The 25,628-nt window shown below is 42.3% G+C and overlaps 1 protein-coding gene across 6 annotated transcripts in view; it reads left to right on the top strand.

Annotated features, from left to right (window-relative positions):
* TET2 (tet methylcytosine dioxygenase 2) overlaps positions 1-25,628 on the top strand; it is a 69,987-nt gene that overhangs the window by 26,119 nt on the left and 18,240 nt on the right. For 4 of the 6 annotated variants that reach the window (XM_051789622.1, XM_051789619.1, XM_051789618.1 and 1 more), the window contains exon 2: positions 21,817-25,201. In XM_051789622.1, the coding sequence (XP_051645582.1) occupies positions 21,817-25,201 (3,385 nt within the window). Of the gene's footprint in view, positions 1-14,643; positions 25,202-25,628 lie in introns of all 6 variants that reach the window. The other 2 variants (XM_051789620.1, XM_051789621.1) reach the window with 1 other exon arrangement.

The following is a 25,628-nucleotide window of genomic DNA, read 5'->3' as shown; positions in this document are numbered from 1 at the left end:
GCAACTGTCAGTTTTCAGCCATATGTGACAGATTTAGTGCTCCAACTGTTGTGAAGATCGGAAGCTGGGTAAGGGAAAAAACCCCTGTAAACATCCCAGCAATGGAACAACCAATACATAACTTCCCATGTCATTAAACCCCAGAGAACCCTCACGGGAGAGAGCCTCTAAACATGTTCCAGCCACAGGAGAAGTTTCCCGGAAGCAGGAGAGTTTCACTGCTGAAACTCTCAGTCACTCAAGGAAAGCAAACCCAGCCTTCCTAAGGCTTGCTGCTCCTGAAACTACCTCCTTGGAAAGCATGACCTGGGTCCCAAATCAGGAATAGTTCCCATTCCAGTCAGAATCATTTAGCATTTGCATTTCTGCTCAGGAGTAACAAATAGTAGTTCACAACATGTGTTCTTAAATCTCAGAATTTAATTACTCAGAAGTAATGGTACTGAGACCCCTTGGAAAGATGTTATCTCTTAGGTTAGTGTTTAGGTATAAAAAGCTCTGTAAGGAATTCTGGATAATGACAGATATGTACCAATTCTGGAGAAACCATCAGCCTGTTGGGGTTTGATCTACTAATTTTCATGTCATAGCACTTCTTCAGCATAGCATTTATACTTCTTCAGCACAGAGGTTTTTGTATAACCTGCTCACTGCAGAATAACCTACTTCAGTGGGATAGAGGTACAGCTTTACAGAATCCTAATAAAGGTATTTATTCAGTAGAAATTGCAAGACAATCTGAGAGGTCTTGAGGAAGTCTCAGACTATGTATTCATACTGAAACAACTACCATAAAAGGCAAGAAAAAACTCTTTTACATAGTGCTGAAGTGATTTAGAATAACCTATGCAAGGCTCGAGGGAGGAAGGAAAGCACATGGCTGAAAACACTCAGGAATATTTTGGCTTGCACACAGTGTCATACCCACTAGTACAGTTAGTCACATTTCTATATATAGCTCTGTGTATCCCCAAGATTGCCAAGGTGTTTTGTACAGTTTATATAAATAAATACCCAACATGTAAAGATCGCTCCTTTCAGTTCCTGACCTTTCCTTACTCTGAACAAAAATGTAGTTAACTATTTCAGAGGAAGACAGATTTTGTGCCTGTAAATCAAGTTACTTCATCTTTTTGTGTTGAGGGTTTGGTGCTGACATAAAGGGAAGGTGGTTTTACACCTGGAAATATGAGCCCCACTTCCTGCCGCATTTGGCTTTTCCTTGTAACAAAGTTAATTTATCTGCTTAGCAAGGGAGGTCCAGTATTGCAGCTCCAGGTGGAATTGCACTTTTTGGAATTACTGCACTTTTTTTTTTTTCCATAACACTTTGACCTTAGCTTCATAAGGCTGATTTTGGCAACTGTCCACATATTGGCAGGATCTCGTGGAGGTCAGCAGCAGTCCCGTGAGCCACGTATGGGACTGCCAGTCAAATGCCATGGGCTGGCATTACAGGGAGTGGGCTACCAAAACACCAGTGGTACACACAGAGCTCAGGTGCCCTGCGGGAGAGCTGCATCCAGGCATCTGATCTGTGCATCCTGTGGTCACCAAACCTGCACACCTGACTTCTGATAAAACAGGCCCTAAGGACCATCTCTCCAGAGGCGTTTAGAAATCTAGAGAGTCAGATGGGTGCTTCTGTAATTCCACAAAGTTTCCAATTACCTTTGTAAATCCCCATGATGTGCCTCTCTGCATATCTGCTTAAACACCACTGCACATTTTGGCCTGTCTTTTGATCATTTCTTCACTCAAGTTTTGCTGAGTGCCACACTGTTGCCCCTTCCTAGCCTCAACAGGAATAAACATGGCTTCTCCTCCACGTCCCTGCACGTTTCAGGTGCTCAACCAGCAGCCTGGCTGCGCGTGGAGTGAAGAGCTGCTTCCTCAGCAAGTTCCTATCAGGCAGCTGGCTCAGACCCAGCGAGGAGGCTGCCTCCAAAGCACGTGGATGCACATGCAGCTTTTTCCAGCACAGCAGAGCTGTTCCTCTCCAAGTCTAGAGATCAAGGTCCTCACAAGGAGCCAACTCCTTTCTCCCTAAGGGATTTGTCCATTCTGCCTGCAGGAAAACTCTTATGCGCTTGAAAGTTTCACAGCGATTATTCCCAGGTTTAGACAACAATGAACCCACATGCAGTGGAGTGACAGTGAAAGCAGTTCCTCAGCGCTCCATGTACACACAGAGCTGCTGTTAGTCACGCACAACAGCTAGATAAAAATCCAGCCTGTTGCCTCACGATCTCTGATCACTGTGGAAATCGTTCTGTTGCCTGGTTTGCAGCAGTCACCTCACCATTGCGTTCTTCTCCTGCATTTGCTGGTTTTCCCCATTACACAACCCGGTTAGCTATTTTTCCTGAATTAAAGTTACTCCCATTCCTTGCATGCTTCCATGATTACCCCACGATTATCTATGATGTAATTAAGAGCTCTGCCCATTTGGCATCATGTGTGCACTCTGGAGTAATGCACTTGGTGCCTTCTGGTTTCCAAGCAAGGCCATGGGAGGACAGACATTCAGCTGAGCAGAACCCAAAGGGTTTTCTCACTGAAACCTACCTTCCTGGCTTCATGGAAAATCTGTTTATTCTCCTTACAAATACCCAAAATACTTTTGGGACAACAGAAACAGAATTCTTATGCTTAAGCATAGTTCCTCCTTTTTCACTATAATTAAGAGTTGCCTGGAATGACTCACCTTTCCCCATACACCCCCTCTTAATGACTTCCTCCTGGATTGTACCCTCCCAGCAATGCAGGCAGCCATCAGGGTGAGAGAAGAAAGGGACAACCACCCTTGGTATTTTCTTCAGACAAAACTGTTCCTGAAGTGTTCTTTCCTTAGTGTGTTCGTTATTGTTGTCCAAAAAATAATGAAAGGAAAAACGTGCCTATGTTAACTTGTCAAGGGAAGGAAGCAGGGCAAGAGGCTTGTTTTTAATTAGTCATTTTGTGAACATTTGTGCAAGGACACAGTCTGCTGCCAAACAGCATCTCAATTAGCATGTCCCTGTGGGCAGACCTTGCTTGGGCTGATCTGTGGTTTACAAAGGTGGCAGAGAGAGAATCCTCTTTTATGTGTTGCTTGGATAGGAGACTGGTACAGTGGGTGCTGTCTGACTGGGAGCAGTGACCCAGTTCAGTAAACCTGGCTTGGCTTCTGTGGGACTGCAGTGGGGTGGTGCACAGGAGCAGGCTGTGGGACCCCACCAGCCATGGAGCAGGAAGCTGTTTCTAGTGCTTTGTTAGGGAAGAGAGGTGAAATGTGAAGAAGTAAGACATGGATGAGGCGGGATTTGAGAAAGTAAAAGTACACTGAACAAAGACATGCAAACCCAGACAGCAGTTTTTGTCACTGGTTGGTGTTCCTTTGCAAAGACCACTGTTTTTATCAAGTTCTCCAAACTTGGAGGGAATATTGGGAAGGGGAGGGCTGAAGGAGAATTGAAGGAAAGGAGTATTTTTTTATTCAGAAAATTAATGAAGAGTATTTTTTCCTGGTGAAAACAACGTATGCATCCAGGCTTCAAAAAACACAGGATATTTTGCCACAGAAATATTTTAAAAGTTTTGGTGTTTTTGTCACACAGCAGAAGCGTGTTTTGCATCACTGAAACTCCCCGAGGAGTGCAGTAGCATTTCTCAGCATGTTAATTGTCACACAGTGCAGCGGGTAGCTTCTGCTCAGGAGAAGGGGTTGGCAGTAAAGAGATTAAAATGATGATTCAATCAGGAGACTCTCAGAAATCTGCCTAGTGACTATTTTTTTTTATAAGGACTCAGGCTCTGTGGCATAGTTACAAAGGAGGAGTCTTAATTAAAATTAGCAGGCAGATGAAGCATTTGAATGGGCATCTTTCAATTCTTTTTCCCTTTCAGCTCACAGTAAACCCTCTTCTCCTTTTCTGTCTTTTCTCACAACAGCTTAAGTTTGCTTGAACAGTTTTGCTTGTCCATTTTCTTTCCGTCACAAAAAAAAATCCCTTAAATTATACCCACTCTAGAATGTGATGCAAATAACTTGCATTTCTATGATTCCTTTCAGGCAGGAACAATTTAGAGGCAGTTCTGCCTCTTATCAGCCTGTGAGTTAGTCTGTGTATCACTCACTATCCCCTGTTACAGCTTGCGAAACAGGCACAGACATTAACTTAGGGTCTGCATCATAATTAGCTTTTGCTGGGTGTCCATAACAGAAGTTACATGTGGTTTATCTGCACGTTTATCAGATCAGAACAGAAATGTTGCTCAGCTCTGGCTTCAGCTGCTTCTGTTTCTGACACCTGTTGACAGTTAGGAATACATTTTTATGCACTAGGAAAGGCAAGCAAAAACTCTAACTGTGAAGATCCTAAAGCTAAAATAAGCCCTTGAGCTTTCATGTATCCATATACATATGTATAAAACATGCAAGATTTCACTGCTACTAGCAAAAAATCATGTCATACTACATGAATTCAGATATAGGTGTTATAAATAAGGGTAATCAACAATTTCATTTGCACCTTCTGTTTCACTACCCATTCATTGTGCAGGAAAAGCAGGCTAAGCTCAATTGCCAGCTTTCACCAGAGAAAACTCAAACCCATTTCATATGTACGGTGTCACATCCTTAAACCAAATTTTCCTGACAGAGCAGATAGCAAAGAAAGCACATGCTCTTGAGTGACAACATTTAAAGGACTGACAAATCAAATTTATTTTTTTGATTATCATCATCATACAGTTAAACAGAGCACAAAGCCAGGTAACTAGCTATTAAGTTCATTACATTCCTAGATTTTGGAACAACTTTCAGCTCAGCAACTTGCTATGTGTGTACTTTGCCAGGCAGAGCAAGCCAGCCCGCTGTATTTCTTGCTGGGGTTTGGAATTAAAATGTAGATTCAAAGCAGATGGGGATGTTTCTGCAGCAGCTGAATAGAAATACACAGAAAACGAGAAAACTCCTTCCCCTCCCCCTGCCAATTAAAGTCAGCGATCATCTCGTTCGGACAAAGGCCTGTTCTTCTGCAGACCACATAAAATTATCTGTCTGGTGAAGCTCTGACTTTCCGTACTATCGGGGCTGTTTGTGAAGTGCCGGCGAGCCCCCGGGCCAGCGGCACCCACAGTGCTCGCAATGCCGCTGGTAGAGAGGAGCAGAGCGACCTCTGTTCAGGAACTCCTGCAACGCTTGCTTTACATACAAAGGGAGAGGAACACAAAACAACGAGAACCAAAATCAGCGAAACAGAAAATTATTTCCTGGATGGCTGGTACCTCATCGGCATTCAATCTAACCTGTTCTGTACTGGAGCAGCACAACAAAGCCATCCTCCTGGATTAGAGGTTAGTAAGTACAGACAGCTGGTCTCCCGCTGGATCTCTCCCGTACACTGACCTTGCATAGGGAATCCATCCCTCCTTTATCCTTAGATAAACTCCCATCGTCCCTGAAACTGGAATAACTGTGCCATCTCACAGTCACATTGCTTCTGCATCTGTCATGCTTCATTGTGAACCACCTTTGTTTTCCGCAGGGAGTTTCAAGCCATTACCTGCCTAAAACAGGATTCATTCAATGTGTTAATGACTCTGAGGGTTTTCTTAATGCAGGCACAGGAAGATTTCTTGTATTTGCATTTTTCTTCTCTATTAACTGACCATTAAAAACAACAAACTCTCATCTCACCCTTTTTTCTCTAGAAAGCCAGCAGTTTCGTATCTGAATGCTGATTTATGCCATTCTACCCCTGGTGGGTGCATTTTTTTTTTCTACAAACTTTGGATTCCCCCTTCATTCTTGCTGTTTCTTTTTCTGTGTCTTTTTGGTGTAATTGGTCTCAGCTTTGATACTATATCCCCCCCAAAGAGTTTCATTCCTTCTCTCCTTAAAGAGTAATTTACCTTTTAGGAAAACACAACCGCCTCCCCCTGTGATACTGTCCTTATCTCCTCCATGCACAGCAAGAACTAGAATTTCTGCTTCTTGAGAAAACACCCATAAGCTCAAGGAGAGAAAAGGTCAACTGTGACAAGGATTACACATTTCTGTAACTCCTTCTCCTATCTAAAAAGATTCCTATTCTATGTCTGAACTACAGAACTAGGGTTTACCCTTTCAAAAACAAAAATCTTGCTACACCACTTGTATCGCCTGCTGCAAGGTGAAGATACTGCTCTTTATTATGACAAAGGCCTGTTTTTCTGAATTGCTAAAATGCCATTGAAAGCTAAGAAATAATCTCTTTCTCTCACCCCTAAAGATAGCCAAGAAAAATCTTAGCTCTGTTTTAAAATTGGGAAGAATAAAAGAAAAAGGAATATAGAACTTTTTCTGTAGGACAAGAAGTAGAAGCATGAGATTTGCCTAGATTTTCTTTCTTCCTCAGCAGCTCTCAAATACAGCTAATGTTGAAATGAAAACAATAAAGCAACCAGCTGTGAGGACTGTAGAACGGGGAAAGAAAGATTTTTGCCCATCCATTACTGATTCAGTTTCCCACTGTAAAGCATTTTGCAATTCTGCTTGTAAGACAGACACTGATCATGGACCGAAGTCAGATGGGGTATGAATATACATATCTTTCTGGATGTGGGGAATCTTTCAGGAATATCTCTCTTATCTAAGACCCTGTGCTGTCATTTTGACTTTCCTGGGCTTTGAGTCAGATGCTAAATTGTCATGAGCAAAAATGCAGCAACACAGATGAGCAGGATTTCAGAATACGCATTCATGAGCAACATTGTGGAGGGCAGGAAACTAATGCAACTACTTTGTGCATTTAAAAGTCACCAAAGATTTTAAGTGAAAAAGCACAGTTTCTCATTTGTCATCTTGGGTGACTTGACTTTAGCTGAGCGTTGTGTCATGACTAGGAGATAACAAGTGACAGAACTGTTTAAATCTTCCCAGCAGATGATCTATTTGACAGTGTAACTTTGTCAAATGCACTAACTGTAACACTGAAAGAGAAAGCTGATGATCTTTGCTCTTTGGAGGTGTCAGGTACTTAATATTATCTGTCTTCTTCATTCAGCTACTATAAATCTGTTTTTTCCCTTTAAGAGAAGATTAGAATGAGATGAGGAGATGAGAAATACTTAAACTAGACTTCAAAAATAAAGGTTTGGGGTTTTTCGTTACTTTTTAAAAAGGCTCACAGAAGAGCTTCCCTTCAAGCAAAAAACACAAAGAATGCAAATAAACATTGTCAAACCATGAAAGACTCAGTATTACAAAAGAAGAGCTCTGTGGGAGTTACTGGGGCATGACCAATATACAAAATACCACCGACTACTTTTCCTGTTACTGCTTGTAGCACCTCTGAGTTACTAGAGTCTGTAATGTTTCTGTGTAAAATCTGGTCTGTGGTCCACACGGTGTCAGTTTTCCAGTCCATTGCAATGGATGCAAAAGTTTATGGTCCTCTTTTCCCTGCAAGTGTAAGCAAAGTAGCAAATCGCTTTGCACTTATTTGAGTAGTTGCACCTAAAACTAAAACTAAATTATAAGGCCACAGTAAGTACAAAAAGTTAACAGATGTTACAGCTGCTCCTCTTTTCAGCCTGCTTATTGTAAACCCACTAAGTCTCAAGCTGAGAAAGTTCATTTAAAACTTAGAAGTATAGCTATTGCTTTTACAATGCCTGTGAATAGTTTATCCCTGAACTTCTGGTCAGAAAAAAAAACCTTATATACTGTACTATGCGCTCTACATGTTGCCATGCCAAGCTGTACACAGTTCATGGCCTGTGGCCACTCCTTTACAGACACACAAGCTGCAATTTGAACAGGCAAATGCACAGCCTCTCACTTCTCATGTTACTCCTAAGTCTCCTAAGTATTCAAATGAAGAATGGTGCACAGATACAGACATAGTGCCCAAAGAGGAACCAAAGGTGGGAATAGCACTTTGCAAGCTGCATTCCCCGAGGATGGAAAGGTGCTGGGGTTTCCCAGCCATGTCAGTCTGGGATGCGGTGGCAGTCTGGCTACCCTGAATCCTTCAGGGAGAGTTGTTGCTCAGCCTAACATGCACTAGTTACTGTTCTCATGTCTTCTGTGTCTTCTGCTTCTGAAAGATAATGTTGGGAGTACTTGCCTAAATTAATCTGTTTCCGTATATTATAAATGTGTCTGTACCTTAACAGAAAGAGGCAACAATGATACTCAGAATGCTTAAAAAATGTGTTCCCTGCATTTCGTACATTGTTATGTATTGGTTACTGTAGTTCCTTGTGAATCTGTATCTGTGGCTGTGACCTGTATAAGCAAAATAAATGGTAAGGGCTGCTGCCTTGTTCAAGCTGGAGCATAAATGAAGGCAAAGTGGTGTCTCATGCAAGCCCCAGTATCATTCAGTGGCACACTACTCACTGCAGGGAATGGGAGGGCTCTCCGGGGTGTTAGCCTTAAAGATGTGGTTTTGTAAATGCCATAGCTGGAATATCAGGTCAGATGAGTAAGTCTGCTGGTACCAGGCTAGATGGAAGGAGAGGATTTCAGTGCAAGTTGGCAGAATCAAGAAAGCATACAGAGCTGCTCTGCACTGGGAGATACAGAGGGTCATGTGGGCAGCTTCCTATAAAGACTGATTTGAATCAGATCAGCTGACTGATCAAGGGGGAGCCTCTGTAATAAACACCTCACAAAGGTCACTGCCTGCCAATTCCAGGGTGCACATGCCAATTCCAGCAGGTGCCGCAGGAGCATCCCAACAAGGGGAGACTCGAAGATTGTGTCTGTTGGCAGTCCTTGGTAATTTCATCTCCAAACACTACTTTTGGTGTTTGTACCCATTAAAATCTTTAGCTCTAATCTCTAGGTGCTGCACTGCCTTCCTCCAGCTTCAACTTCCTGCAGTTCTGTGGAACACATTCCCTCATCCCCATCCACTTCCTCTAGTTAACCTTGTAATGGAAAATCTCTCTCTAAACCTCTCTTTCTCTTCCCTGTTGCTACTTGAAGTACATCGATCTTTCCTCTAACACAAATACAATCTGAGACAACAAGAATCAGAGACAAAAAAAAAGGGAGAATTATTACTGCTGATTGCATATTTTAATCTTTTCTAGCAATTTCCTTTGTAATCCTGATTGAGCTTTTTAGTATTCGGTAGACGCAGGTTGTCCGCAATGGGTCGGTTGTAAAGGGGACTGCAAATCCTTGAGCTTTCTATTTTCCCTCCTCAAAATTTAAAGCAATAGCAATGCTTACTACCATTTAGTTATTTCCATGATAGCCTGTTTGATAAGTCAGGATTTAAAACCAAACATCAAAGCAGCGTCTTCTATATCATGGAGGTTTGATTCATTTGCAAGGCAGTGTACATTGTTAGAAAGCAGTTCCTCAGCCCACAATACCAGACTGGTTTTAGCATAATCTCAGGATCGTTTCTCAAGCTCATTGGCAGCAGCACCGCTAGAGTTAAAATGTTTTGGTGTTCTGTTTTTGCTCTAACATCTTTTTGCTGATTTCCAAGTATCTTGTTTTACAATAGCCTCCTTCAGGCAATAGAGTCCAGAGCAAAACTTAATCTTCAGAGAACATAACAAAAGAAATCAGCCTTAGTTACCAAAAGATCATTAAGTAGTACCAGCTGTTTTCAAGACATTGAATTTTTTCAATGAAGCCAGAAAAAATGAAGCATAGACTAAGACTTTTGTGCTGCCTGGTTATATTGCAGTGTATGAGGAAACTTATGACAAGTCTGAAGACATCTCTGCCTCCACAGCTCTAGGAACAAGGGCTGGGGCAAGGAGCTCAGGCAGGGGGAGGTCCGGAGCTGCTGGGATTTCCATGAGTTTCCAGGATGGGACTGGGGCCCTGCAGGACGGTGCTGACACACGCCCTGTATCCACTGCATGCCCAGCCGGCCCCTTTATTTGAAGAGAGGAGCATGGTTTTGTTTGGATTGGTCAGTGAAAGGACTTAAAAGTGCTAGAGGGAGAAGGCAGGAAACAGGATGGGCTCAGAGGCATCAGCACCCTGAACACAAACTCCAAACAGCTTCCTGCCATAATTTCTGTGATGGACAAGACATGCTGCAGAGTTGGTGCACAGCAGTATGGCAACACAGCCCTGTCTCTAGCATTCACCTCATTTGCTTTAGTCCTTCACATGCTTTTTTTAAAGGTTAACTGAAGGTACTCCAGCATAGTTTTTTCTGCTTATCTCATTTTTAGTTCTAATTTTACGTGCAACTAACTTTTCAGAACATTTGCATAATCATCAATACTTATCATAGACTTTTAAGACAATTTTGATTTGGGGAACTGAGGCATGCATCTGATTTTTTAAACGTCATTTCCATGCAAGCTTTTGTGAGCTAGATGAGGCTGTTAGGAAGGTTTGTTTGCTGGTGAATGTAATGAGCAGGTAAACTTTGCCATTCATCATTGTCCCCCACCCTTCCCACAGTAAAACTGTTAGCTCATTTTCTCATAATCAACCTGGCTGACCCTCAGTTGTTAACAAACCAAAACTAAAATGCCCTTATATGCATTTTGACAGTGGCATGCATGTTAGCTTAAATGACTGCATTAGACATATAGTATCCCGATAGCTGTGTCCTTGCTTCTCCCAACCCCGCCACTTTTTTTTTAAGAAAAAGCAGCTGTCCATTGCCCCCAGAGGCTGTGTAGAAGTAATACTACCAATCCCAGGCTGTGCTTTATTTTCTTCTGAGCAAAAACGGTTGCATATATCAGAGCTTAATGCCTATCAGCCTTGATTTGCCCTCAAAACTGTTCTCTCCCTGGTGTGTTTTGGGGAAGGCAGGGGTGAAAGAGGGAGTGTAGGTTTGTGTTGGCAAGAAAAGCAGTGACTGCACTGTGCAATCACACTTCACCTACAATGACACGCATACGCTTACGGGAACTCAACCAGCACAACGCAAGGCGTTCTTACCTACACCTGCATTCCTCAGCTTAAGACCACTGCAGCTGTTAGGCTGCTGGCTGAAGGACTAGCCTGGCAAACACTTCGCATAACCTTGCCAGCTAGGAGCAGTTCTAGAGGACCTGTGGGATCAGGTCCTCATTGCTAGAGGTGTGGATTTAAAGAACAAAAGGTCACCTCACCCTTTTGAGGAGAGTTCACCTGCTTAGGTCTTCTTAGGAAGACTGAAGAGAGGCATTTAAAAGGCTTCCATTAATTTTCATTATCTGTAGTAAAGAAGTTTACTTAAGCTGAAAAAAGTCTCAGCTATGATTTATGAGTTTCATTCAAAGTAGTCCCATATCTTAACATTTGTCTGTAGTTCCCAGCTTTCTAAATCCAGTTGAGTGTGTACTTTATAATGGCGAGCTTTTCATCCACAGTGCTTTTTTTGTGCACTAAGAGCATGACTGTGTTGTGGACAGACAATAATCAATTAGTGAAACAGTATCTCGTGACTGGGAATATGAAGTGGGCTTTGCGGGAACTGACAACAGCTCTTTTAGCTCACACGTTTCTGTATGTCTCTTAAATATCCCAGAATATCAAAGGTCTTTCATTAGAGCTTCAAACTCTCTCAAATCCATGCAGGCCACTGGATACCTCAGAAGACCATGAACTGATGTGAGCCGGCAGCAAATGGCACGTTGCCAGAATGAAGAACAACCGACTGTTTTCAAAGCTTTGAAAATATTTGAAAAGGAAGGACAGAGAGAGAAGTGTTGCAGTTCCCTTCAGGACTGCTCAAACACCGCTCTTCCAAGTGTCAGCTGTGGGAGTCTAAAAGTCTTAGTGAGAGTTAAAACACAATCTGCCAGTTCCTCCCGCTCCTTTTAGCTTGGCAGCAGTGAATTTTCTGCCTCTTCATGTTGCATCTCGCCATGAGGAAGAAAATTTAAACAGGAGAAACAATGTTGCTTTGAATTATTGGAAATTAAAGCAGGGATGCCTGCATGCTCTGAGATCCCAACTGTTTCTTGGCACAGGAATCCCAAGTTTCTATCCAGTCTTTTATTTTGGTTAAAGGGAGAAACTTCCATGTTAGAGCTGTGTTTTTAAGCAAATATCCCATTCAAAACATCTAGGCTTGTTACTGGTTTCCAGTTTCCCTGAAGCACTGAAGAGAGATTCCATAGAAAGGAAAAAGCCTGTCTCCCTGTAATAAGCTTTTTTCTCTAGTAGTTCTCTAATGTTTTTTTGTCACAAAATATATAAAACTCCCCATACACTGCCCATTTAGACTTAAATATTATGAAGTTTTAAATGGCTATACATTAACCCCACATTCTTTGGAAGCGAGGATATAACAAGATAAAAAGGAACTTGGAAATGGCCTCAGTTGTGTGGAAGCATGAACTGGAGCCTATCACTTAGTTCTCAGAACAAGATTAATAGTGGCCTTCTAAAGAAAAACCTGAAAACTCTCTTGCACGTGATACAAAGCTAAAATTAGAAAGGGGGGGAACTTACTGTAGTCAAGATGGTAACTACAGAAAATCTGTTTTTCAAGGCAGTCTTAGGAAGCTAGGCTGAATAAATGCTGAATTGGTGGTGTGAATTGGGTGTCTTCTTGACTTAAAATTTGTTTGGGCCTGGGCCCTTTTATCTGAGATTAGCCAATGACCAAGTTCTTTCAAAGTTTCTATGCTGACTATTCAAAGTGAAAAGTTGTCCCACGTCTTCAACCTAAAACTGAAGGGGATGTCAACAGTACCCATGCCAAGCTCTCTTGTGTGCTTAGAACTGTGGCAAGGCAGTGCCGGCTCCCACGTTTCATTTCTCTCCCAGAGTTGTGCTTTTATCAAGGTTAGACCTCGACTGCTCTTAGGTTGTCAGCTGGCTCTGGTCATCAAAAGCACCTTGTCTTTCATCTCTTTAACATCTGGAGAGGCAACTGTAACTATTTTTTCAGATCTGGGTTTCAGCACAATAATCCATGCCATTGTTGTGTGTAGATTGCAATAACCCACATGAAGACTGCTCCTGAAGACCACACACGAATGCAGAAAGAAGCTGAATGGCAACCATAGCTCTAGGGAGCACCTTCTAATAGACCTCTAAAAATGCATTAGATTCTTATCTTCTGTGGTTCCTCAGCAGCAGTGGGAGTCAGAAGATATGTTTGTGCTAGTAGCTCACAGGCCTCAGCATACGGAAGTCAGGTTTTAAGGAAACAATCTCCTCTATAATGCTCTGTTAGAAGTAACAAGCCTGTTCTTTTGATTTCAGTGATTTACACAGTGAAGGAATAAAACTGATCTTAGTTACTGGGGGGAAAGCCAAGGTAATTCATACAGGTATTTGGAAGATTATATAGGCACATATTATAGTTGCTTGTATATCAAACATCTGAATTTGGAGAAAATCTAGCAGACTGTGGCATGTGCATAATGCCTCCAAAGAACAGACTGTGGATTTGCTTTGTGACCTCTGTGCATCTGGTCAGGGAACAAATGGTATGGATATAGATCCACCCAGGGAGGAGATCGGATGTCACGAACCGGGTTGTTTATTCTGTCTAAGAGGGGAGCATTAATGACAGTCTTCAGTTACATAGGGAGAAAGAAGCTGTAGCACAGAAGGAAAAAAACCTGTTCCACATGTCTGGCAGATGGGATGAGCCGGTCTAAGCTTATGTTTTAAATGGTAGAAGCTTTCTAATAAGTAAGATTAATAAAGTACTGCATGTAACTGTGTGTTATTATGCAACCCTCATCATTAGAGAGTTTTAAAAACAGGTTGGAGTGGACTGGTACGTGTCTGGCTAGTGTTACCCTGAAGCCAAGGAACAGGGCACCAACAAACCTATTTTTTCCATGTGTTTATGAGCAGTTGGTCTTGTTTGTAAGTCATGAAAGGCACAAATTGGAAGGAATAAAACTAAATCACAAGTGGGCATGAAAACACATTTTTAAATCAAATCATGCAAAAATGAAAACAGCACAAGATCTTTCGAAAGCAGGTACCCTTGTTTTGGCTCAACTTCTCCACCTTCACTGTCTGGAAGCAAATCCCCAGAAGGACATGCAGCGGCATGCAGCATTTCGCATGTGGACACGAGGTATCTCGTGGCTCACCGCCCCTGGCAGGGATCCCCAGCACCTACCCTTGGGGCACGTAGGCATGCACAGTGTACAGTGTGTAGTGTGGGAGCTGCCTCTGTGCTACCTCTCATTTCCCAAAGCATAGTTGCTGAAAATTGAGTTCACCACAGGATCCCAGCCTAGGTGTGGCAGAAGCATGAGAAAAACAGAGGAGGAATGTGTAGAGGGGTGTAAAGGCTACTACCATAGTGAAACCAGTGAAGGGGCTTGAAAGCTACGCTTTATCATCTGGATGTGCAGGAGCACCAGTGAGAGTAATCCTTGGAGTCATCAACCCTTCTCTTTGCATTCTCCTCCCTCTCCTCTCAGTACGACCTTCAACTTTTGGAGAAGAAATTTAAGAAAACTGCATTTCATCAAAAATTCTGTTTTCAACAGAACTGAGAGACCTACAGGATTTGAAGTTCAAAGGATAATGGAAAACAGAGCTGTGTAAACAGGTCTTCTGAGGACACTGCAGCCCACAACATTTTACTCCCTTCTATCAGTTCTTCCACTCATATGCCAAACAGGACCGTTTTTGTTCCTGTTTTCTAATGTTACTGTCCCAACACGATGAAACCCTGAAATCTTCAGCTTGACAGTGGTTTTTCCTTTTCCTTCCAGTGGCTTTTCACTCTGCCAAAAGCTGTGATGAAATCATCATGGATAACTGACCTTTGACTGGTGTTAGGAAGTCATCAACCCAAGAAATCTATGCTGTATCCAGGTCTGAAGCCAGATGGACAAAGATCACAGAAACTGGAAGATAATGATGACACTGACCTCTTGGTGACCTCCCCTAAACAGCAGGTTGATAACATCAAGTGTGTCTTGAAGGACGGTTCAGCCACCAACGCTTGTTTATCCTGGCGTGCTCACCAGAGGCTCATGGACTGCGGAGCTCGGCCGGGATAGCGAGAGCCGTCAGCTATTGCTGTCGGGGAGCTGATGTTAATCAGCGGCCAGTATCAGCATTACCATTTGACACATGGGGTAGCCGAGTACCGAGAGGAAAATCATCCCTCAAATTACAGCATTTCTCCAGAAATCAAAAACAGGTCTAAGCACCAGTCGTACACTGACAACACTGCCCAGCCTTTCCAGAGCACACCTAACCTAGCACAGTAGCTGACTGAGATGAAGGAAAAAAAGAGACTTGGTTCTGTTTTCCAGCCCCAGTATGTTTGCTGATGTTGAATTCATTGGCACTGGGGAATTACCCAAATGATACCCTTTGTGGGTCGCAATTTGAAACAGTCTTGATGGTCCAAATGTCACAGGCATATGAGAGAAGTTTCTCATTATACCCAAGCATAGAAGGATCTCACTCAGCACACATTTATTTGAGCCCCCCTGGGATTTACGGCTGTAACTCTCATTCCCACAGCCTTCATATTACAATCATCAGATACAAAGACTCTCAAACCAGCAAAGACAAAAGGGTGTTTTAGTTCAGCTTCCCTGAACATTTGTTAAAGATGTCTAATAGTCAAGGTGGTGCTCAAGAAATTGAGCAATACTGGTCTTAGAATATGCTGGCATACCAGCACCCAAGATAATGTCACAGAGGTTAACTGGGGGAGCAAATCCATCTGAATCCACCACATTTCTAACCTAAACTACTGAAAACAGCTTACAACTGACAAGAACAAGCATAGGTGCCAACCTCATCTTGAATGATCTGCTTATTACAGCGAGAGGGTGCTTTTGTCTCTTAAATCCAACCTGGTTCTAAAGTTTCACCTTTTGGGAAACATTTCTGATTTAGTCATACTATGGTGGCATTACAAGCAACTACTTGAAGAGTTGTGTTCTTCTTTTGGAAGTGCTAGATTTTACAGTTAGGTGCAAAGTTTGTATAGGGTATAAATCACAAAAAATAGGAGTTGGAGAGCTGTGTGATGTATCATTATTATTTCTATTTACTGCATTTTATATTCCTGAATTAATTTCCTTTGCATAATTGTTTTTTCACCCGTATTGTAGAGGCATTTAATTTTTACTTCTCTTGATTTTATGCTATTGTTAGAATAGTGCCATTTTCCACATCTGAGTAGATATTATGCAGTATCCAGTCTTGTTGATGGTTATATAATGTAGCAAAGGGAAATCACTGTGCAGAGCAGTTTATCTTTACTATGATGCCCCCTGTATTAAGGTCAAAAATCTAACTGATTCAAGTGCTTTTGCAGTTAGACCGTTGTATCACTGAAATGCAAGAACTGATGTCAGTAAATTGAGGGGGGGGTTAGCACTAGTTGATTTTAAAAATGCATGAATTATGAAGCTTCTGGCTTGGATAAGATTTAATGAATTATTAATCCTCATATGTCACAAATCCCGTGCTCTTCATTCCCTTATGTCTGCTTATATCTATATTTGCTAGTCACCATTTTCCCCTGTAAATTAAGGTTAAATTAGCCATAAATTAGATAACAAATTTTATCCATCCCACATTTTCTTTTGTTTGACACAGATTATCATAGATCTAAATGCCAGAGAAGACAATTATATTCATGTAATATGACCTTCTGCAGAATACAGTCACAGTTTCCTTCAGGAATTTCTAGATTAACCCTTTAACTGCTCTTTGGAGCTACAATAAGAAGTTTAGATATTTTAAATATTTCAGATATTTAGATATTTTTGAAAGAAATATAGCCTTAGCTAAAAATCTTCAAGGGACAGGCAAGGCATGGCATCCTTATGCAAGTTTTTTCCAAAGTATTGCTAATGTCCTGAATAAATAAACTGTCCAAATGAAGAAACAGCTGAATGTAGTGCAAAAAGACTCTATTGTAAGCCACATAGCCCAGCTAACAACAGAGTGTCCTTGTCCTTCTGGGGCCTCCTTTACATCTGCCTTGAAGTTTCACTGTGTTTTCCTAAGCCACCACACTTGCAGCAGGGCAGCAGTGATGCTGGTAAGGAGCAGAGCAAATCCTTAGGACATGTTATGGGGTTTAGAGCCTCAATTCACCTTGGGTATGAATGCAATGTCTCTTGAATCTGTCCTGCTCTTGCCTCTGCCCTAAAGTTTCCATGTGGAAGCTTGTATTGTTTTTCAGTATATAAACTTGGAGTACCTTAAGTGCAAAACATACAGGAAATCCTTAAACTATATCCCAGTTTTCAACTTTTTATCCCAGCAATAAGGGGAATGTCTCATTAATAAGGAGGTTTGATGTGTTATGTCACCCATCAGCCATCTGAGTAACCTGCTCATCTTTTCTCCTCTAGGGACACTGGCAGCTGCTTACAGGTGTTAACCTGGGGCACAGCTGCAGCAGCTGGTGCTTAGATAGGCCAGAGAAAAATTACATCCCACAATAACCACGTGGCCACAAATCATTGTGCTGAGCATCATTATAACTTCTTACACATGTTGTTCCAATTTTAAATTAGAGAAAACTTTGCAACAGAGTTAATCAGAAACTATTTCACATGTGTGCAAGTCCAGAAGATTTAAGGGTTAAAAGCAGATATTGAGCTTTCTGATAATATCATGTATGAGTGTCCTTACTTAGGAATAACCACTCGTGCCTTTTCTCAAATTTTCATTGATTAATTAAATAGGAAAAGAAAACCCCTTAACTCCACGTGTTGGAAGTTTAGGATTTAGAACTCTTTGCCAGAGGCATAAGCTTCAGAGGAGAGATGCAACTGCACAAGAGCACATAACAATACATAGCAAATCAAGCCACAAGTGAACCCAGCTATTCTACACAGATGATAGGAGCAGGAGAGCGTAAGCAGAAAGTACGACTTGCCAAACTGGAGTCTGGCAAGACATAAAGGTAAATTCACCTCTTGTCTAGAAAGTGCTACAGAGGTTTCTTGTCTGGAAGCAGTTTAGACCTCTGTGCCATCCGGCAGTGGCAGAAGGGTGCCAGCAGGATAGAGGCTGTGGCAGCACTCCAGGAACAACCCAGTGAGCCATCAACAAGCTTCCAGGTGTCTGACTATTGCTTTCCTGAGTCTCATCCTGATAATCAGTTGAGCTCAAGTCAGCTGAAGCCATGATCTGAGGAGGTATATTTCTACTGGGAAGAAAAACCTCTGAGGAGATAAATGTCTATCTGACATCCCACCTTTTGATCATTTCAGGGCCACAAGTGCTCTACCACAGCGTCCCCCCACCTACTTTTTCTCCTGGGAATCTTGCCTAGTTTTGCAGAAGACTGTACTCCCCTGCAGTGGGTCTGTTTGTCCATTCATTCATCTGAGCTGCTTTGCATTCACAAACTCCCCACATACGGGTGCTGTAGAAAATAAGGTATGAACCTCTAGAACTGGCTAAAAGTAAAGGATTTTCCATGAAAGAAAATGACGACTTAGAGTACGTTTGTTGCTGCAGAAATGTATGGTGCTCTCTTAACAACAAGTTCCACAGTATTGTACTGGTAAGAGGTGGTAAAAATATGCCAAACTTGCCCATAAAACAAACAATGAAGAAATCTCAAACTCTTGCTCAGTACCTGATTTCCAGTTTGTGCCCCATATGTGGCAAGAAATAAATGTACATACATCAATTGCATCTGAAAAAATCAGTGGTAGTCTGAATTATAACTTGAATGCATATTGGTGGGATGAGATGCTGATCCATTTGCACAGTAATGTGCTATATTTAAGTCACGCATCGTGGCATCTTCAAAGAGGCCAGTCATAATTATGATGGATTAGACTGCAGAGTCAGTCCTAGATGCAGTAATTGTTTCACAGATGCTGCTGATGTGACTTGAATTTCTAATGGATTATAGCTGAGGAAAAATATGTGGAGCTTCCAAATGGTCTGGATAAAATACGGTTATGGGAAAGAGAAAAAAGACTAACTGCTACATTTAGGGAAAGGTGGATTTACTTTGAGAGGCAGAGAGTTCACCCCACAATAATTATCAGGAAGACTACAAAGACTTAAGGAGCAGCCAGGTCTACTTAGTAGTAAGCTGTAAGAATATCTTCGTGGTGTCCCCGTTAAAACCAGTAATAAAGGTATCATTGCCATTTATCTTTTTCCAGTTCTATATTACAAATTATCGCTGTGATTTGTAGCTGCTTGGGGAAGATTTGTACTCAGGTGTCACATAAGGATAGTGATACTTGAGTGTAGAGAGAGAGACAAAGAAGTGTAATGCAAAGTCACCATAATCCTAGATGCATTTTTTGAAATGCAAATCTGGCACTTTAATGGAAGAATGGACCTCGTATTTTAACCAGATTATTCCCATGGTGTTAGCAATACCTAATGCCAGTGCCTTTTACAGGAGATGGTCAGAATTTAGGGGAACTGGTTGACTAATACCATGAAGTCTTTGAGAATACTGTGAATAATAGTCCATGTCACACACTGAAGATAACCTTCATGCTGTTTTGAGGACAGCATGAACCTAAGACTCTTTTCTGGACCACAGATGTGCTCCTTTGAGAGATTTACAAGCTAAGTTTAGAGAAGTTGGGGAGCCCCCACTTCTAAACAAAAAGGTATTTTTACCTATCAGTAAGGAACTGAAAAGAAAGATTGCCTGGGAATTATCAGAAGGAATTTAGTTGCAACCCACAGGATACACCAGAACACAAGCAGCAAGGCAGACTTTGAGGGCCAGAGAAAGTTTGTCATGGCTCACTCGCACAGACTAAAACTTTTTAAAAGGGACTAAATCTTGTAGAAGCAGCTTGACAGCACAGTGATGCCCTTTATTTCATTTCATAGTTGCAAAATACAGCAGCCCACACACTCGTGTCTGAGTTGCAGTTCACCTGCAATTTTTAGGTATGAAAGGTGTGAAGGCAAAGAATGGCTTCCAAATTAGGCTGACATTTTATTTTTGAGATACTCTGGGAGCATCATTCTGCTGCCTGGCCTAGAATGACACATCAGAGGAATCCTTTTCACACTGCTTTCTGCTAAACAGGAAACATCATCTCCCTGGGAAAACTCCAGAGGCTCATGTCTTGTGGTACTATAAAGCCAGGATGGGAAATATACTGAAATATATCTAGAAGGGAAGAAGCCTTCCTTACTTTGTCAAAAAAATAGGCCAGGTTGACAAACATTCTTTTCCATCTCCCTGTTCTTAGCTTTCCCTGCAAAAACTCTATTTTAGAGTACTTTTACTTGCAGAGAGAACTTCTCTATTTCTGTCTTACAAAACATAAACTGAGTAAAGGAAGAAAACAAAAAAGAACTTCAGGAGGTCAAAAGTAAATCTAAAAGCAAGTTTGGGATATGGAGGAAGGGAATGCAGGTCATTGTATAGGTGCTTGCCAGTCAAAATGTACATTTGAATTATCCTGCTACTGAAATCAGAGCTGCAAGCAGAGGGGAGTCTGCTGGATGAAATAAATTTCATTAATTAGTATTACTTTTAAAAGCATTTTTAAATCATATTACTCAACTGACTAAAGCAATATTGCACTGAAAATGGTATAAATTACATTTAAATAACATTTAAAATTACATGTTAATAACATAAAAATATTAATGTAGGATAAATACATAAGCAGAGCAACCATGATGGGAGAATTTTTTCAGTTTAGTAGCCCTTCCTATGTAGTGGCAATACCAGCCACATGTAGTGTTTCTCCTGACTTGACAGTCCAACCAGGGATGTGGTAATGGAGGACCCTTCAGATTCCCCTTTATGCAAACTAAAAATAAAAGCTTCAGAACAAAGCCATTTACATGTCCAAATTTTTTCTGTGCAACCTCACATCTGTAAGACCCACTGTTAGTCTGTCTTCTGTCATTTGTGACTGATTGAGAGTCATAAAGCCAACAATGAATAAATTACAAGCAGAGTCAAACAAGGGCTTTATCTGTGTTAACTGAGACTGTGAATCCTGGGAAGATCCATGTGAACAGGATTAGCTTGTCATTATATGGAATTTGTTGACTGCACATTGTCAGTACTTCTATCCAGCTAAAACCTTCACTTTGTAAATAAAATATAAAGAGTATATGAGAAAATGGGTTTTCCCATCCAAACAAAGAAGAAAGAAATGCTAGCCTCACAGCTGTTCAAAACCCAAACGCATAGTTTAAGCCATGCGTGATGTCTATATGTAAATGTTAAAGGATATTAATGCCTGAAAAAATACCACTTCCACCAAACCTTTCAGAAATCACTCAGCTTGTTTCTGCCGACACTACCAAGGTGTTGATGAACTGTAAGAGTTCCTATGGACAGCAGTCAAGCATGGCTTTTTCTAATGTGTACTGTGCCACTTACATGCTCTTTAGGAATGCCAGTTTTAAAAGACCCTGTCAGACAGCTGAGGACATTAAAAAAGGGACATTTTCGCCTCTAACTGACAAACTTGGTGGCAATAATCCTTCAAGTTAGACAAAAGAGGTTTGGCACACTTAATCAAATGAAGGGATTAGCACCAAGTCTGGGAACCATGGTTTCAGCATGACTTTCTGCCTTACCAAGGGCAAAATGTGATGACAGATGAGTCTGTGCAAATCATTCAAAAGCAGAGAATATTTTTTGCACCATTATGAGATATTTTTTCTGGTAAAATGTCTGCTTGTGTGTTAAATGGGGGTAAGGAAGCCTCTCTGTATTTTCACTCTTCATCTTCAAGAATAAGCCTTTAAGAAAAAGGGAGACATGGGCTGCAAAATGCAATAGGACAGTGAAACACTATTACAGGTGAGCCTGCAAGCTCACGTTGTGTATGGGAGCTGGTCGGGGCATCGGGTGCTTGAATGCTGCAGGAATTGTTGGTAACTGGCTGTCCATCCGTGGAAACTAAAATTGACTTGGATTCTCTCCCGTTTCTTTTCTCCCTCAGATACATTTGGAGGGTAGCCTTGTGGATGGCCCCGGAGCAGGCCAGATGGAACAGGACAGAACCAACCATGTTGACGGCAATAGATTGAGTCCGTTTCTAATACCGCAGCCTTCTCACGTGTGCCAGCCAGAGCCTTCTGCGGTGAAGCTACAGAATGGAAGTCCAGCAGCAGAGAGGCCTGGAGTTGAAGTAAACGGAGACCACAAGCCGCTATCCATTAAAAGCAACCACGGAGTGCCCCACCTGAAGGGAAGTCCAAACAACCGCGTGAGCCCCGACCTTTTACAAGACAAGAAAGTATATTCCAAATATATGCAAAATGGTGGGATAAAACGCACTTTTAGTGAGCCCTCTCTGTGTGGACTTCATGAGAGCAAAAAAGTGAAACAAGACAAAGAGGTAAATGGAGAAAAAGCTGAGCCAGAGGATAACAGTGAAAAACCAAGCGTCTCCAATTCTTACAGTGAGAAGAAACCTGAGAGTTTTACAAGACAAGAAAATGAAGCTTCAGATTTGATACCGTCTACAAGATACAACAGTGGTGGTTCAGAAAACTCTCATGACCTCCTGATTCAGGATGAGCAGGAGCAGGAAAACATTCATTGCCACAACAGGGACATTGTCTTACTACTTAAGAACAAGGCAGTGCCAATGCCTAATGGTGCTACAGTTTCTGCCTCTTCCATGGAAAGCATGCATGGTGAACTCCTGGAGAAAACACTGTCTCAATATTATCCAGAACATGTTTCCATAGCAATGCAGAAGAACACATCTCATATCAATGCCATTACCAGTCAGGCTACTAATGAGTTGTCCTATCAGACAACACATTCATCCCATACCTCAGGGCAGATCACTTCCCCACAGACCTCAAACTCTGAGCTGCCTCAAGTGCCAGCTGTAGTGGTTACTGAGGTCTACAACACAGAAGACTCCAGTAAACCACCTGTATTGCCAGGAAGCTGTTTGCTTCAGAAACCAGAAGTACAGCTACAGCAACAGATTCCAGGCTATGATCCACACCAGTTACCTGTAGGAAGCAGTAACGTTCATGGAAGCATAGGGCAGGTTCCCAAACAAGACCTCTCTTTAAGTTCCAGCAGTAACCTGCAAGCTCAGAGCACTGCTCTGGAAAGGTACTCTGAGCAAGCAGAAAATAATGGTGCTTTCTTTACACAGAACTCAACGTTTCACAAAGATTCCTCCACTCCTCCTGCTCCAGAAATGAACAGTGCACTGTCTGCCATGGTGCAAGAAGGACACCATTCCTATGACAGCAGATGTGAAACTCTTCCTGGGAAGATAAAGAATGAAGGACAACAGGAGGGACCAATGTCAGAAAGTCCCAGCCTCAGCCAACAACAACTTCACCCTCAGCAGAGACTTCTGCAGCAGGCGCAAACGTCACAACAAGGTGTCAGTGAAAGCAACCCACAAGCTGCTGTGGCCTCCTCAGTTCAGCAGTGCCCTGAAGAAGTGACGCTGGCGTCAGAACCTCCCCTCCAAAACCTGCACGCGCGCGGAAGTGAGGGTGAGTTGCAACAACACTATCAGCATTTCCCAGGACAGAGAGAACCTGAGACTCCTCCTGACAAAGAAAAGGACCAAGTGAAAGAGCCTGTCCAACAGGCTCAACATTATTCAAAACCAGCCTGGATAGAACTGGTTTCCACGCAGTTCCGCCAGAGAGAGCCTCCCCAAAAGCCCAGCGAAGCATTACTGCGATCAATTCTTCAGTGCCAGCCAAACACAGCCCAAACAGTCTACACAAAACAGTATGCTGGAAGTCCTGATTCTTTAAAGGGGCCTTCAGGACAGCCCCGGAGCCAGAAGATAATGCAACAGGAACAACTTCCTTCGCTGTACAAAAGTGAGAGCTCCCAGCTGCAGCCGCATCCCCCAGCTGACCAGCAGCTGCCGTTCCAGAAACACTCACCACAGCCACAGCTCACAAAGGTGGATTCCCTACTCAAGTCCCAAGTGCAGCAACACCCTCCGCAGCAGCTCCATTTCCAGGAAAGACCAGAAAAACAAGCTGAACAGCCTTTAGGAGCCCCCTTGAAACAGCAGCACTTGAATCCCCAGCCAGGGGAAAATGGGCAGTTCTTGCATTCACACATTTTGCAACAGATGCTTCAAAAACAGACACACCGGGTGCAATTGCCATGCAGTCCACAGGTAACCTCAAACCATCAGCAGTCTCTGCAAATGAAAAACAAAGACCTGCCCCGAACTGCATCCCACTCCCAAACCAATGCTGAGCAGCTTCTAGACAGGACATCCTTCAATCAGCTTAAAGTAGAGGAATGTTTCCAAGCTGGGAATAAGTACACGAAATCAAATGCATTCCCACTGCCTCACCCTCAGCTAGGCCTAGAGCAGGCACGTACCATGAACAACAAAGCTCCCCTGTACACTCAGAAGGCAAAGGCTAGTCTCCAGCACCCATGCCCAAACAACATGCACTTGGTCTCTGAGAAGAAAGGAAGCGCCGCCAATACAGAACGCTTTGGAGCCAACAAAACGCAGGACTTGCAACATGTTCAGTATTTTTCAAATGACTTGACCACGAAGCAAGATGTGAATCACTGTTTTCAAGAACAAGAGCAACGGACACAACAAGCCTCAGTTTTACAGCTACCGCCACTCCAGCCATCACAATGCTATGGTGCTAGTCTGAACCAAGACCTCCCGAGCAAACAAGCTCCACAGATTCCTCAGCAGTACTTACCACACAGCCAAACTGCCCCACACTCCCAAGATCAGAGAGGCTGTCATTTGCAGTCCCAGACTCCTAAGGATTTTCAAAAGCATGCTGCTCTAAGGTGGCACCTGTTGCAAAAACAGGAGCAGCAAGCATACCAGCAGCCCAAAACTGAGATTGGTCCCAGTGCAGCACGCAAGCCTATCAAAACTGAGGCTGGCACAAAGTCTAATGTCTGCATGCGCCCATCAGCTGGACAGCTGGAAAACAAAATGTGGAAAAAAACAATTAAACAAGAGAATCAGCACTTTGGCTGCGAGAACATGCAACAAAAGAGCATCATTGAGACAATGGAACAGCAGCTAAAACAGATACAGGTCAAATCACTGTTTGATCATAAGACTTTTACTCTCAAATCACCCAAACAAGTGAAGGTTGAAACAGCAGGCCCTATTACCATTCTGTCAAGAAATACCAGTGCTGCAGATTTTGACACTCAGACTCCAATCTTAGATCAGCAAGCAAACTTGTCTGCTGAGAAAACCCCGACCAAAAGAACAGCTGGAACTGTTCTCAATAATTTTTTAGACTCACCTTCCAAGTTATTGGATACTCCTGTAAAAAATTTATTGGACACACCTGCCAAAACCCAGTATGATTTCCCATCTTGCAGCTGTGTTGGTAAGTGCTGAGATGTACTAAAAACATACTAGTTCACAGGAAGGAAATGAACCTTCAAGTTGGGATCATGGGGTTAGTTGGATGTTTTTGTTGCAAGATTTTTTTGGGTGGGTTTTTTTAGAACAGTAATTAGGGAAGACTTACAAAACTAGAATTTTATACACTTATGCCTACTCCACTTACCAACCTGGGCCCTTTCTCGTGTCATAAAGCAAATACCTATTTGATTTTTCAGTCAGAATGCTTATGGCCTCACATCCATTCTCCTTGAGCAGTAGACACATAATAACAACATACTGATAAAAAGTAGGTCATAACTTTATAACCTAATTTATTTGTCAAGGTTAGAGATAGCATTTATAAACATATCCTGGATCCAAAACTTGAGATCCTTATGCCATTTTTTGCTCTAATAGTGAAATTGCTG

The sequence above is a fragment of the Manacus candei genome, unplaced genomic scaffold (genome assembly GCF_025592945.1).
Source record: "Manacus candei isolate 608988 ecotype Guabito, Panama unplaced genomic scaffold, ASM2559294v1 h1tg000028l, whole genome shotgun sequence".
Lineage (NCBI taxonomy): Eukaryota > Metazoa > Chordata > Aves > Passeriformes > Pipridae > Manacus > Manacus candei.
The sequence above is the reverse complement of the archived record's forward strand: the minus strand, read 5'-3'. Positions and strand labels throughout refer to the sequence as shown.